This window comes from Dacryopinax primogenitus (assembly GCF_000292625.1).
Source record: "Dacryopinax primogenitus strain DJM-731 SS1 chromosome Unknown DACRYscaffold_4, whole genome shotgun sequence".
In the NCBI taxonomy this organism is placed as follows: Eukaryota; Fungi; Basidiomycota; class Dacrymycetes; order Dacrymycetales; family Dacrymycetaceae; genus Dacryopinax; species Dacryopinax primogenitus.
The window spans coordinates 1,167,752-1,181,588 of record NW_024467201.1 but is presented as its reverse complement, the minus strand read 5'-3'; the positions used below and the strand labels follow the sequence as shown (position 1 = coordinate 1,181,588).

Below are 13,837 nucleotides of genomic sequence, written 5' to 3'. Positions count from 1 at the left end.
TGGGGGCATGGAGGAAACAACCCCTGTGCAAGGCCAGGAGTCATGTGACTCAAATAAACCATGTGGGCAGTACATGGCTTTGTGGAAGATGACTTGGTACATGCAAAGAGGAAGAGGAATAACTAGCAAGGATTGCCAGAAGAGGAAAGACAGGTGAAAGGAAAATGCAAACCTCTCCTGCAACAACATATGTCCCACTGCTGGGGAAAGAAGTCATACAGCTGCCTCTTCCTCAGTCAGACAGAGACTGTTGATTGAGAACTTCAGAATCAACAATTGGTGGAAAACTTGTTGAGTGTGTGAGAGCTCAGTGAAGATGGCTGACATGGTGGAATCTGGAACAAAGCCCATGCACAGGGTGCTGTCCAACTGGCTGATGTCATCTGTTAGTTGTTGTAGCTGTCCTTGTAAAGTAGCGGAGATGGCACACCCCTGTGCAAGAATGGCAGACACTATGTCATGTTCAACAAGTCAGTCAGAGTGGCAGGGATGCCTTACCTGTGGGCAGCATGGTGAATCAACAGTTTAGTTTGAATGCCCTTGCACAGAGTGGTTCATATATGCAAAGGGGGGCTTGAACATGTGTGGTTGTGGCTGGCTGGCCAGCCATGTGGTGAGACAATATCTCATTCAGAAGTTGCAACATGCCATCATCCTCCTCCATTGGCTCCACAGGTTTGTGTAAGAAAAATAGTGTGTGCAATGTGAAAGTGATTGTGTGAGGGTGCTTCTCTTTTGGCAGCTCAAAGTCTTTGTTGTTGAAGTGCTTCTTGATCTGCATTTCACAGAGCACCACATTGCCCTTGTGCAGGAGGGAAGTCAGGTATTGCTTCAACTCTTTCCTAGCTGCCATTGTGGGCATCATAGATGGAAGTGAACCTCCTGCACCTGTCATTGTCATGAGCAACATGCAAAGCAAGAGACCAGATGCACAGGCTTGTCTGATTTGTATTGCTTCTGGAACCTGTTTGCGATGATATTGCCAAATGGATTCATTTCTGCCCCTGCACAAGGTGAAATGAGGACAGCAAACTTCTGATTAGAATTCCACTAACATTGCCTCAGCCTCAAATAAAAGTTTGTAATCTTTGTTGCTGCTCTAGTGTCCTCTGGGATAAGTGGCTTGACACAGACATATACAGAATCCGGCCAAGATCCATTGTTATTGACAAACTTGTGCATGGTGATATGGCTGAGTACCCAAATGGAAACTGGGATGTTGTCCATGGTGATATGGCTGAGTACCCAAATGGAAACTGGGATGTTGTCCATGCACACAAGGAAGTTGCTGTAATTGATGGATTGATCATAGCCAAACTTGAGGGACTGTGGCAACTCTGTGACATAAAAAATACCATGGGAGGGGTCTGTGTATGCTCAGATACTGGTGAACCACAACTGCATTGCAGCATCAAACCCAGCCTTGAGCAGGATCTCTTCACAGCTCTCCTTTGCACAGGCTAAGCTGTCTACTTCTTTCACATCATCTTCCTCATCAACATTGGGCTGATCAGGGAGCACTTCATTGGATATGTCCAAATGATTCCTGTGCAGGGTGAGAGCACTGAAGCAAATATGTATCAGCACATACCTCTTCCACTTCTGCACTGTATCAATATCAGCATTCAGAACATTTGATTGCCTTTTCGTAGCCATGGTGCTCATTCATTGATAGCAAACTGCCCAACTGTATTTTATACCTCCAAAGCAGCTGGGGAGGCAAGATGAGAAGGGTTGTGTGGTTGTCTGCCATGCACAGGGGGTGTCAGAGTAGGGGGGCATAGGTGAAACATACAAGCCACATGAGCATGTGGGATGCAAAACAACACACATGAAGGTTGCTGAACGAAAGAGGAACAACATTACATATTGGCATGTCCAATGTTAGCAATGCTGCTGCCATGGGGTTTGATAGCATGGTGGTGTCAGTTCAGCAGGGGAAGCAGTTGGCTGTGTGAGCAGCTAAGTCATCTAACCATTGGAACTCCTTGCACAGGTCCAAGGGAGGGCCCTGGAAGAAAGATGTTGAGGTGAAAGGGTGAAGTACAGCAACACTGTGCATAACTCCAGACATGCAACAGCATAACATATGCACTTTGTGGAGAAGTGCACCCACACAAATCCACAATGGCCCTGTGTAGGGAACAACCTTGACTCTTGTAATCCATATATGCATATGCAGGGAGCAAGGGCAGGAACTTTCTGGAGATTGAGTGAATTGCCTTTTTTGGACCATTTGTGCAATTATGTTTGGATTTGAACAAATATCCCCTTGTGCATGGCTGAACACAGATGGTATTAGGAGGTAGATACACCTGTGCATGGTCACAACCAGGCATATTGATCATGACTGCAGTTGGATAATGACAGCCATCAGAGTCGAACTCAAACCAAATGCTGGATATTGTTCTGATAGCTCCATTGACAAGGGATTCTGAAACAGCAAGGTTTTCTGTCAGCATGACCTGCATGCCCTCAAACATAGGCAAGAAACCTGGCACATCATTTGTGCGATTGATGGGCAGGCTCCACAGTACGTCTTGGACTGCTGGTTGTATGCAAATCTTATCAACAAAATCTGGAAACAAAAAGTACAAATGGCATGCCTTGCACAGGGACTGAGCGTGGTGCTGAGTGAGAAACAAATTCAGAGAGTTCCAAATATCTTTGGTCACAACAATGAATGGTGAATTTAGGAATTGCATGCCCTGTGCAGGGGAGGATGCAAAAATAGCAGAGATCAGGCATGATTGGAGAACATTTTTGTCAGAGATTCCATAGTGTATAATGTGCAGCTTGCGGTGGTGTTCCTTGGTCATGTTTCTCCATGGAGTTCCATTGCATATCTGCAGAAGCAGTTCAGCCCACTGGCAGTCATTCTCCTGATGAATGTTTTTGGTCAAGAGAATGGCTTTGTTCACCTGTCTCCAAAACACAATGCCAGTCATTTCCTCCTGCCCCTGTGCATGGCTTATTTGTGCACTGTTGATGTTCTGAATGAGCTTGTGACTGTACAAGGATTGCCAGCCCAGAGGCTTAAGTTGAGCAAAATCTCTGGTGAAGACAATGTTCATGCCACCAAATGGATAACCAACATCTACTTGCCAGCCTTGTGCAATGCAATTTGATATTTCATACAATAACTTGCTGGATACCATTGATATCTCATTGATGACAAGCCATTGTGCATGTTGCCACACTTGCTCCAAGCTATCCTGGTTGACCCTCAAACTGCACATAGCCAGTAGCTGTGTCAGAGAGTGTATTGTGTACCCTCCAATCAGGACTGCTGCTGCTCCTGTAGGAGCACTGAGGTGCAGCTTATCCTGGATGAACAATTTGTCAAACAGTGATTCCATGCTGCATATAACATGGCTTTTTCCCATCCCTGCACTGCCACCAATGTACATGAGCGGTTGTTCTCGAGGCCCTGCACATAGGTAGTGTGCAATGATCCTCATAGCTCTCAACTGCTCAACATTGGCAGCAAGACTCTGTTCCTGAACAACCTGCACAAGGGCCTTGCAAACATGTAACTCTGGGATGGCATGCAGGACTTTGCCACAATCTTCCAAAACACCTTGCACAAGGTGGAGTGAATCTATCATAATGGCAGGTGCAGAAGCAGGACCAGTGTGTTGTGGGTGCTGCCTGCCTCGAATCTTTCCTTCCACCCTCCATTTCAACATTTCTGCTGCCCATTGTGATAGAAGGTTCTCCTCTTCAATAGATAACATGCTGACATTGCCACCATCCAGGATGAACACTGCATCAGATACAAGAGCTGCATGTGCAGGGAGAGCAGACAAAAATGCTGACATTGCAGGTGCAGCCTTGCCCATGCACAGGGCTTCTTCCACACTCTGTAGGGAGAGAATCATTGAATCATCTTCAGCCAGAGAACCATCCTCATATACATTTGCATCCATATCATCCACATCCAAATCCATGGTAAGGTCTTCCATGTGTTCATCAACCAAAGAGTCAGTGATAAGGTTAGCATACCGGCTTTTGCAGTGCTTGCTTCTGAGATCATTATCTCTAGCCTCCTTGGATTGTTGCAAAACTGCCATGTTTGATATAATGAATCAATGTATTTCAGCAAAAGGGGTCTCTGAAAACACCTTGCACCAAGAGACCAAGGGGGGCTTGATGTCCTGCACAGTGTGCCATGGTTTGAACAACAGTAGCATGGCTCTGCAATACTCATCACTGTGCTGCCCATCAGGATCTTCTTTGGGCAAAGCTGGCCCAATAATGTCAGGAATGACAGCAGCTGTGTGCAGGGAAACCCTGTGTGTAGTATGCTGTGGGTGGTTGTCTTTAAACAAGCCCTGTTGCAGTCGTTTCCGACCAGGGGACAAACTGGAGGTGGATGAAGTCTGCAAAGGTGGAGGATCCGCATCGAGGATGTGTGAACTTTGCCATGTACAAATGCCTCCTTCTGGCAAAAAGAGACATAGTCATACAAAAAATAGCTGTTGAATGGCTCTTCAATAGGCCTCTTTGCATAGTCATCAAATGCAGTGGCAGACAAGACACAGCCATGATGGATGTTCAATTTTGCTGATGCATAGGAGGAATACTTGCTGTGTGCATGGGATTCATTGTCAACACTGTTGCTTTCAAGGATGATGTCTGATCAAATATTGTTTTTCATTTCCAGCACCTGCATAGGGGACTCTTGTTCATCCAATTGGCAAGAAATATACCCCCAATGAAGCAAAGAAAAATTGTGTGATGTATAACAATCCCCCCCTCTGACATAGAAACTCATCAGCTGCTGATGTGAAGTCTCTTGAGAGGCATCAATTTGGTTCACCAGTTTCACAAGCAAACTCTTTGATTGCACTGCACAGGGTGCTCCTTCATCCTCACAAAATTTGTCTCAATTCTTCTGGATTGCACAGAGCATCACAGTAACCCCAGCATGTGCCTTCAGGGAAGCCTTTGTCATGTAGTCCGTGATGTAATACAACGCAGCCCTAGATGCTTCTCCTGATGCAAGGTACTGAATGTCCATGTTACATTGGAAGAGGTACATCATCACATTGTTGTACTCATTGATCCTTGGATGTAGTTGACACAATAATATGGAGCCTGTTTCATCATCCACAGTGGATATCGCATGGGTCGAGCCATCCATTTGCATGTGACAATTTGCATCAATTTTCTCTTCACCCTTCCACAGGTGTATCCAACAGCTTGCTTGATGTTTGTGCCAATTGTTTCTCTCCACCAGGTCTTTTACCTGACGTGTAAACACAGGATCAATGTGCAGATCACCAGTGGACATGGGAAGAGAAGGAACAGAGTGAGGGTCAACTTTGTCTTTCGTCAGTTTGGGGGCAGGAAGTGCCCTGTTTGGTTCCATGACCACCTCTTTCTGCCCTGGAAGCTCTGTCTTGATCAGACACTCCAACCACAGGATCATGTCCAACCAAAAGCCTGGATCTTCCTCTATTCCATTGTGCAGGGCATTGGGCAATGGATTCCCTTGCAACCACACAAGAATGTGGCAGTGGAGGGTACCTCTTCCCTGTGCTTCCACCATGCCATACCACCCCATGCAAGTGCTGAGCAATCCTGGTCCTTTTCCAATGTGCAAAACAATATCATGAAATCTTTCCATACACTGATGGAATTCAGATGCAGCCATGGCAGGATGCACAGCCACTGACATCGCCTGTTTGAATTGAGTTGCCTTTGTCGTGCCATGTGCAAGGCTGTCTGCACACTGAGATCCAGCAATGTTCACATGACAGAGATAGCCATCTATGTCACAAGGGGTAAGAGTGATGAAAAAAGTTGGATGCCCAAGCTGATAAATGAGAGAACAAGTCTCATTCCTGTGGCACTGCTTGTATGCATCACTGCCAGGCACATCACACCTCAGCATATGGACTTTGTGCAAGACCCTCAATGTCATTTCCTCTTCAGAAGAGGTCACCTTTGCCCACTGTGACTTTTGAAGCTTGTCAGCCAATTTGCTGACAACCTGCACAGGTATTTGTTGAAGATCCTCAACAATGTGAGCGTGCTTGCCATCTGGAATACAAAATCTGATGAGTCATGCTGTGTCATGCTTCTGCAAGATGTTGTGGGACACACAAACACAAATGCCAGCTCTTCTTCGAACCAGCCATCTGCCATGTGCAGGAGGTGTGCAAGCTGCTTGGCCATGGAGACTGGCTTGCACCGATGTGGGTCATCAAACCCACCCAGTGCAAAGGGATCCAAGTGAGGGAACATCCACATGAGAGTGTATTCATTCTGGAAATTGTGAATTGCTCTGTTTCCTTTCCAGGACACCACAAAACAGCCACCATCAGAAAGGCAATGTGCAAGTGCATCAGCCTTCATTGCATTGTATGCAGAAGTATTCAACGACAAGGTGGAATAACCAAAAGCCTCCACAAAGAAGTCACCCAATGGAATGTTGCAGTCATCAAAAATGTTTCAAGACATTATGTTGGACTCTGCAGATGATTGTGCATCTTTGTACTGGACATGCTCCACTTGAATGCAGGGGAAAACAGTTCCAACATCCCCTGCACAGGGGAAGAAATTGCAAAAGTTGGCCTCTGATCAAATAGCCCCCCCTGCTGGGAAAACTTCTGTGGTGCATGTATAGGCCTTGTTGAACTTAAAGAGAAAATCTAGTATAGTGCAAACATTGCAGGCAGATGCCTTCAAGGGCTTGACCCTGTGCAGAATGTCTGGGGTAGGTGAATTGGTGTCTGCAAATACAGCAACAAAGCTCTGCTTCACATTGTCTACCAGAGGGGGAAGGACATTGTTGAGCATAACAGTGTCTTGTGGAAATATGAGAACATTTCCCTTCAAATACCATTGAATACCATTGAAGTGATTTCCATGCAAGCAGCTTTCTGGATTGTCAAGATACTGAAAACAAATTTTTGTCACTGTACAACAAGAAACGAGGTGTTTGTCAATAAACATGCTGTTCTGAAATGCTTCTTGCACATGTGCAGGGACATGTTCATATGCATAATGAAAGCCATTCACAAGCACCAACACAGGCATGTTGCCTGTGCACAGGGAAGTTGCACATGAATGGCAGAGTTGAATATCACCACCGAACTCAAATGGAGATGATAGTGTCAGGGGATGTCCCTAAAATTGATTGTGGACAGCTACAATTGACAACAATCAGAGCACAGTCACATGGTATGACACCCCAAATGACAGCCAATACTACAAACACCCAATTCTAGGAAGGACAGATCCCAGAACATGAGACATTGGTCATAGATCATATGGGACCAATCAGACAAGGGACATAAGGTGCCTGCCCTAAGCAAGCTGTATAGTCATCCACAGGCTTTGCTTCCTTTTACTTCCATACCTAGACATATATAGCACCCTAGGTATAGCCCCTGTAGCTCTTTAGAGCTAATCTCTTAGGAACCCCATGGTCCAAAGTCATTAGGTTCTCAACACAAAGCTTTAATTGTTTCAAACATGTACACAACACACACACAAATTGTGCCTGTTGGCTGCCAATCCCCACTCACTTTATAACACCCCTGTCAGTCCCTCTGTTTGTGAACAAACATCAAGGCATTGATTGATGTATGACTCACTACTCTCCGATTTGCTCATTGCCTGTTCAGTTATTCAATCATCAATGATTGTTGGATCATGTTGCCCTCACAGAAGATTAGCTCTCCAAACAAACCTGCAACAAGAAACATCCACCATGTTGGAATATGACAATATGACAAAGGATGAGAAAATTACCTTTCTCCTACACAAACTTGCTAGGCTTTGTGGATCATCCAATACAACCCCACCTGCTATGCCAGGACCAACAGTCACACATCATGGACCAAAGATATTGGTACTGGACACCTTCAATGGTGATCACACAAAGGCCAAGTTGTTCATGCAACAAGTTGTCCTGTACCTGCAAGGACATACTCATGAATTCCGAGATGACCAGGATTGTATCAACTTCATGTTGTCATATGAAGGGTGGAACGGCTGGCGATTGGGCCGATTGAATTGTTGACAAACAGAGCAACAACCTCCTCCCATACTTCACATTGTGGAGCATTTTCACCAAATGATTTGAGGAGGCATTCTGTGATGCCAACCCTGGTGCAACTGCACATATGCAGATGGAGAAACTTGTGCAAGGCATGAAAACGGCAGATGAGTACATCTTGTCATTCTGTGAACTTGCAGCACAGACCAAATACAATGAGATTGCACACATTGAACATTTTGAATGTGGCCTGCACTGGGCACTGGTTGACAAGATCTATGCACTCCCAGACATGCCCATGACTCTTGAAGGATGGTATATGTATGCTTCCCGATTTGATCAACAATGGCATCAACTGGATGCACATCACAAGGGAATGACCAATGCAACAGCCAACCAATGGAAAGCCAGATCAACTGATGCCATGCACAACACAACCCCCATGACAGCAATAACCTCCACCATACAGATGAACAATGCAATGGATGTCAACCAAACGAAATGTAACATGTCCACCATCTGCTGCTATGGCTGCCAAGGGTTTGGCCATGTTCAGGCCAAATGTCCTAAATGATTGACACACATCAAGATGATTGCATTTGATGACATATGCAAGCTCATCACTGAAGAGTTTGCAAAGCATCATCCTCCAACAAAAGTGGACAAACCAATGACACCAGTTGAGACATCCAAGGAGGATTTTTAGGATGGTCCACCAAAGAGAGCACAATTCATGTGACCAGTAAAAGTGATCCTTATGTACACCCCTCCCATAATAATGATTCATTGACAAAAAAACCAATCATGGGACATGTGTCATATGAAATGCAGAAGGTGCTGGACAATGAAAGATGAGGAGATGACCCTCCACAACTGATTATGTTGGTTCGGGAACAACAACAGATGGAACTAAATATACAACTGCAAACACTGGACACATCACAAGAATTTGAGGCACGAGCAGTACTTGATTCAGGAGCAACAGGACTATTCATTGACACAAGCTACATTGAAGAGTACAACTTAACCACAACACTGCTGGAATGTGCATGACCAGTCTATAACATTGATGGAATGCCCAACAAGGCTGGAGTGATCCAACACACAGTTGACCTCATCATATGATATGGAGAACATATGGAACATGCAACATTCCATGTAATGGGACTTGGATACAAGGAAGTATTGATTGGACATCCATGGCTTGTACAGCATAACCCAGACATCAACTGGACAACAGGAAAGGTGTCAATGACATGATGCCCTGAACAGTGTTTGATATGCATATGTATGGCAAAATGACAGGCAGAATGGCAGAAACAACCTCTGCCTGCAATAGCACAGGAAGATGATGGCACAGATGATGATGATTATGAAACAATCATTTGTGCTGCCAAAAGCATCTCAACATGTCTTGCAACTGCATGACCAGCTGAAGACTGACAAGGAAGAACATTTGACAATATGATACTGATGGCCTATCACAACTACAAAGACATATTTTTGAAAAAAATGTTCAATCAACTACCAGAAACAAGGATGTGGGATCATGCAATTGAACTGAAGCCAGAATCGGAGCCACATAGCACAAACCACTATTGTCCAATGAACAACACAAATTGGATGAATTCCTGAAGGAAAACCTTGCAAGTGGATGTATCCAACCATCAAAATTGCCCATGGCATCACCAGTGTTTTTTGTAAAGAAAAAATATGGGATGCTACGATTGGTACAAGATTATTGATGACTGAACGAGATGACAATCAAGAATTGTTACCCAATCCTGCTCATTTTGGACCTAGTAAACAAACTACATCATGCATGATACTTCACAAAATCAGACATCTGTTGGGGATACAACAACATTTGGATCTGAGAGGGAGACAAATGGAAAGCTGCCTTCCACACAAATTGTGGACTATTTGAACCACTGGTCATGTTCTTTGGACTTGTCAACTTGCCAAGCATGTTCCAGACAATGATGAACAATATATTTCGAGAACTCATCAATGAAGGAATCATTGTGGTATACATGGACGACATCCTCATATTCACAGAAACATTGGATGAACATTGACAGATCATAAGACAGGTGCTTGATGTCTTACAAACATACCACCTATACCTCAAGGCCAAAAAATGTGATTTTGAGCAGACAAGGATTGATTACCTGGGACTCATTATCAGTCAAGGCAATGTTGAGATGGACCCAGTCAAGATTGTAGGCATTGCTGAATGGCCAACACCACGGAATGTGAAAGACATCCAAAGTTTTATTGGGTTTTGTAACTTCTACTGACATTTCATATGTGGGTTTTCCAATATAACACATCCACTACACAATTTGACACGAAAAGACAACATCTGGACATGGGAAGCAAAGCACAACCAAGCATTCAAGGCACTGAAAATGGCCATAACATCAGCACCAATACTGGCACTACCACAGGATGACAGACCATTCTGAGTTGAAGCAGATGCATTGGACTATGCAATTGGAGCTGTCTTGTTGCAGCTGAACACAGATGATGAGTGGCATCCAGTGGCATTCATGTTGAAGAGCCTGTCAGATGTGGAACATAACTATGAAATACACAACAAGGAACTGTTTGCAATTATATGTGCCTTTGAAGAATGGAGACACTTCCTAGAAGGTGCCCCCAATAAAATACATGTCCTTACCAATCACCAGAATCTAGAATATTTTGCCAAATCACAGAAACTCACAAGACAACAGGCACAATGGTCACTCTACCTGTCATGATTTGACTATACATTAGAACACCAACCAGGATGATCCAGCAGAAAACCAGACATACTATCATGACGTGCTGACCACAATCATGGAATGTACAATAATGAGAATGTTGTACTACTCAAACCAGATGTCTTCACAATTGCAGCAGTGTGTCAGGGACACACCCTTATTGCAGGGGAGGAAAGCAGGCTCCTTTATGAAATATGACAGATGCATGACATGGATGAACCAGTGGTACAGGCACTCAAAGCACTATGCAATGACAAAACGGCTACAATTGTTGCAAACAAATGGAGCAAAGAACAGGGACTGGTGCTCTATCATGGAAAAGTATATGTTCCATGGAATGATGCACTTCATGCCAAAATCGTCAAACTACACCATGATTCACAAATTGCAGGACACCCAGGACATTGGAAAATGCTGGAGCTTGTTGCATGCAACTACTGGTGGCCAAACATGAACCAATTCATTGGAGAATATGTTCAAACATGTGATGCATGCAATCATACCAAGACATACCCACAATGGCCTGTCAGAAACCTCATGCCAAATCGGATCCCAAAGGCATGATGGGAAATTGTTACAGTCAACCTCATAACGCAACTCCCAGCAAGCGAAGGATATGATGCAACTCACCAAATGTGCTCACTTTGCAGTGACACAAAGTGAAGTAATGTCAGCAGGAATTGCATGTCTCTTTTGTGACAATGTATGGCAAAATCATGGACTGTCTCATGAGATCATCAGCGATCATGGAACACAGTTCATATCAAAGTACATGTGTGAACTCAACAGTCTCTTAGGCATCAAAATATAGGCATCAACAGCATACCATTCACAGAGCAATGGACAGACCAAATGTGTCAACCAGGAACTGGAACAGTATCTCCAACTCTTTGTAAACCATTGACAAGATGATTGGGCCAATTGGCTTGCATGCACTAAATTCACATACAACAATTGTATACATGTTGGAACACAACACTTGCCATTCAGGCCAGCACAGGACATAACCCACAAATGGGCATTGAACCAATATGGGAGGTCACAATTGCAGGAGTTGAAGAATTCACAGGAACAATGCAGCAAATCAAAAATGAATGCAAGGCTGCATTGGCAAAGGCAGCAGATGACATGGCCTGATTCCATGATTGACACTGACAACCCACAATAATGTACAACATAGGGGACAAGGTATGGCTCAATGCCAAAGACATCAAAACAAAATGACCAGCAAATAAATTAGATGAGAAATGGTTTGGACCATTTGTGATCACATGTAAAATCAACAACAATGTATATGAAATCAAACTTCCTGACTCATGGCAACTACACCTGGTATTCAATGTTTCCAAATTACGACCCTATCATGACAGTGACATACCTGGACATAAAGAAACACCACCTCTGCCACCTGAACTGGATGCAGATGGTAAAAATGTTTGGGAAGTCAAATGGATTGAGGACAGTTGTCTACAAAAGAACAGCCAATTTGAATACCTTGTCAAATGGAAAGGCTACTCAAACATGGAAAAAACATGGGAACCACCTGGAAACCTTGAAGGCACATGACAAGCAATCTGTGATTTTCACTGATGACACCCAGAGGCACCAAAACAAATTGCATGTATGGATTTCAATCAGCTATGATTCTGATGACTCAAAAACTACACTGAAATGAACCGAGTCCTCTTTGACTGGATGGATGGGTGATGTCCTGGTCACTCACACAACATGTCATTGTGGACAACAACCCTTAAGAAGGGGGTGATGTCAGGGGACATCCCTAAAATTGATTGTGGACAGCTACAATTGACAACAATCAGAGCACAGTCACATGGTATGACACCCCAAATGACAGCCAATACTACAAACACCCAATTCTAGGAAGGACAGATCCCAGAACATGAGACATTGGTCATAGATCATATGGGACCAATCAGACAAGGGACATAAGGTGCCTGCCCTAAGCAAGCTGTATAGTCATCCACAGGCTTTGCTTCCTTTTACTTCCATACCTAGACATATATAGCACCCTAGGTATAGCCCCTGTAGCTCTTTAGAGCTAATCTCTTAGGAACCCCATGGTCCAAAGTCATTAGGTTCTCAACACAAAGCTTTAATTGTTTCAAACATGTACACAACACACACACAAATTGTGCCTGTTGGCTGCCAATCCCCACTCACTTTATAACACCCCTGTCAGTCCCTCTGTTTGTGAACAAACATCGAGGCATTGATTGATGTATGACTCACTACTCTCTGATTTGCTTGTTGCCTGTTTGGTTATTTAATCATCAATGATTGTTGGATTGTGTTGCCCTCACAGATAGCCCTTCAGGGTGAAGAAAGGCATGGTGGTATTGATGGAAGGAATACCCAAGAGGACAAAGGCAGTATGGTACATAATCATTGATGAGGAGTGAGAAATCAACATTCAAAATGGGAACAGATTCCAAGTGGGAGAGCAAAACAGATTCTGTGCAGCAACCACATATGCCTCTGCACAGGGCTGGAAGGGAAACCTGGTCAACAAACTTGTTGATGATGTTGTGAACCAAATCAGGATTGTCTTTTGGCAGAAATACTTCATCCATGTCAGGCATGACCATTCAATGACACTTCAAGGAATTGTCTGCATAAGGGGAGACAGCTCTTTTCCAAGAACAATCAAATGATGGGATGCAACCATGGAGAAAAGGCCAAGCAGCTTGAAAGCAAATATCCAGACCAGAGGTTGTGCAAGATCACTTGCCTCAGCAGCATGCTTGAGCAGAGCATGTATAACTTTGTGCCAGGGCAACCATGGGGCAAGTGTGAATGACACTGTCCATGCTATAGACAGCAGATCACCACGAGAGAAGAAGTCAAACAAAGAGAGCATTGCCAAAAGAGTAGAGAATACACATAAGTCACCCAGTGCAGGGCCAAGGGGGTGGGTGTAGCATAATGCAACAAAGCAGTATGAGGAGTTGAGATGAGATGCTGGAAAAGGGTCACCATTCAAAGATGTGATGTCCCCTGCATGACTGACATAAGCTTCCATAATTTCACAAGTTGTAGG

The 13,837-nt window shown here is 44.1% G+C and overlaps 4 protein-coding genes across 4 annotated transcripts; all 4 read right to left on the bottom strand.

Moving 5' to 3' along the window:
* Positions 1–1,377: 1,377 nt before the first annotated feature.
* DACRYDRAFT_105440 (uncharacterized protein) lies at positions 1,378–1,656 on the bottom strand (the record flags this gene model as incomplete). Its single annotated transcript, XM_040768089.1, has 2 exons — positions 1,378–1,546; positions 1,592–1,656. The coding sequence occupies 2 exons, from the start codon at positions 1,654–1,656 to the stop codon at positions 1,378–1,380; spliced, it is 234 nt and encodes a 77-aa protein (XP_040631275.1).
* Positions 1,657–3,125: 1,469 nt separating this feature from the next.
* On the bottom strand, positions 3,126–3,482 carry DACRYDRAFT_43057 (uncharacterized protein; the record flags this gene model as incomplete). Its single annotated transcript, XM_040774531.1, has 1 exon — positions 3,126–3,482. A coding segment is annotated over one exon (357 nt), but the record flags the coding sequence as incomplete, so codon positions are not given.
* A 1,229-nt stretch (positions 3,483–4,711) lies between these two features.
* DACRYDRAFT_28708 (uncharacterized protein) lies at positions 4,712–5,107 on the bottom strand (the record flags this gene model as incomplete). Its single annotated transcript, XM_040774304.1, has 2 exons — positions 4,712–4,887; positions 4,909–5,107. Coding segments are annotated over 2 exons (375 nt in total), but the record flags the coding sequence as incomplete, so codon positions are not given.
* A 1,360-nt stretch (positions 5,108–6,467) lies between these two features.
* Positions 6,468–6,807, bottom strand: DACRYDRAFT_105439 (uncharacterized protein; the record flags this gene model as incomplete). The annotated part of the gene is made up of 2 exons (XM_040768088.1): positions 6,468–6,617; positions 6,676–6,807. 2 exons carry the CDS (start codon positions 6,805–6,807, stop codon positions 6,468–6,470), a joined length of 282 nt encoding a protein of 93 aa, XP_040631272.1.
* Between the last annotated feature and the right edge of the window lie 7,030 nt (positions 6,808–13,837).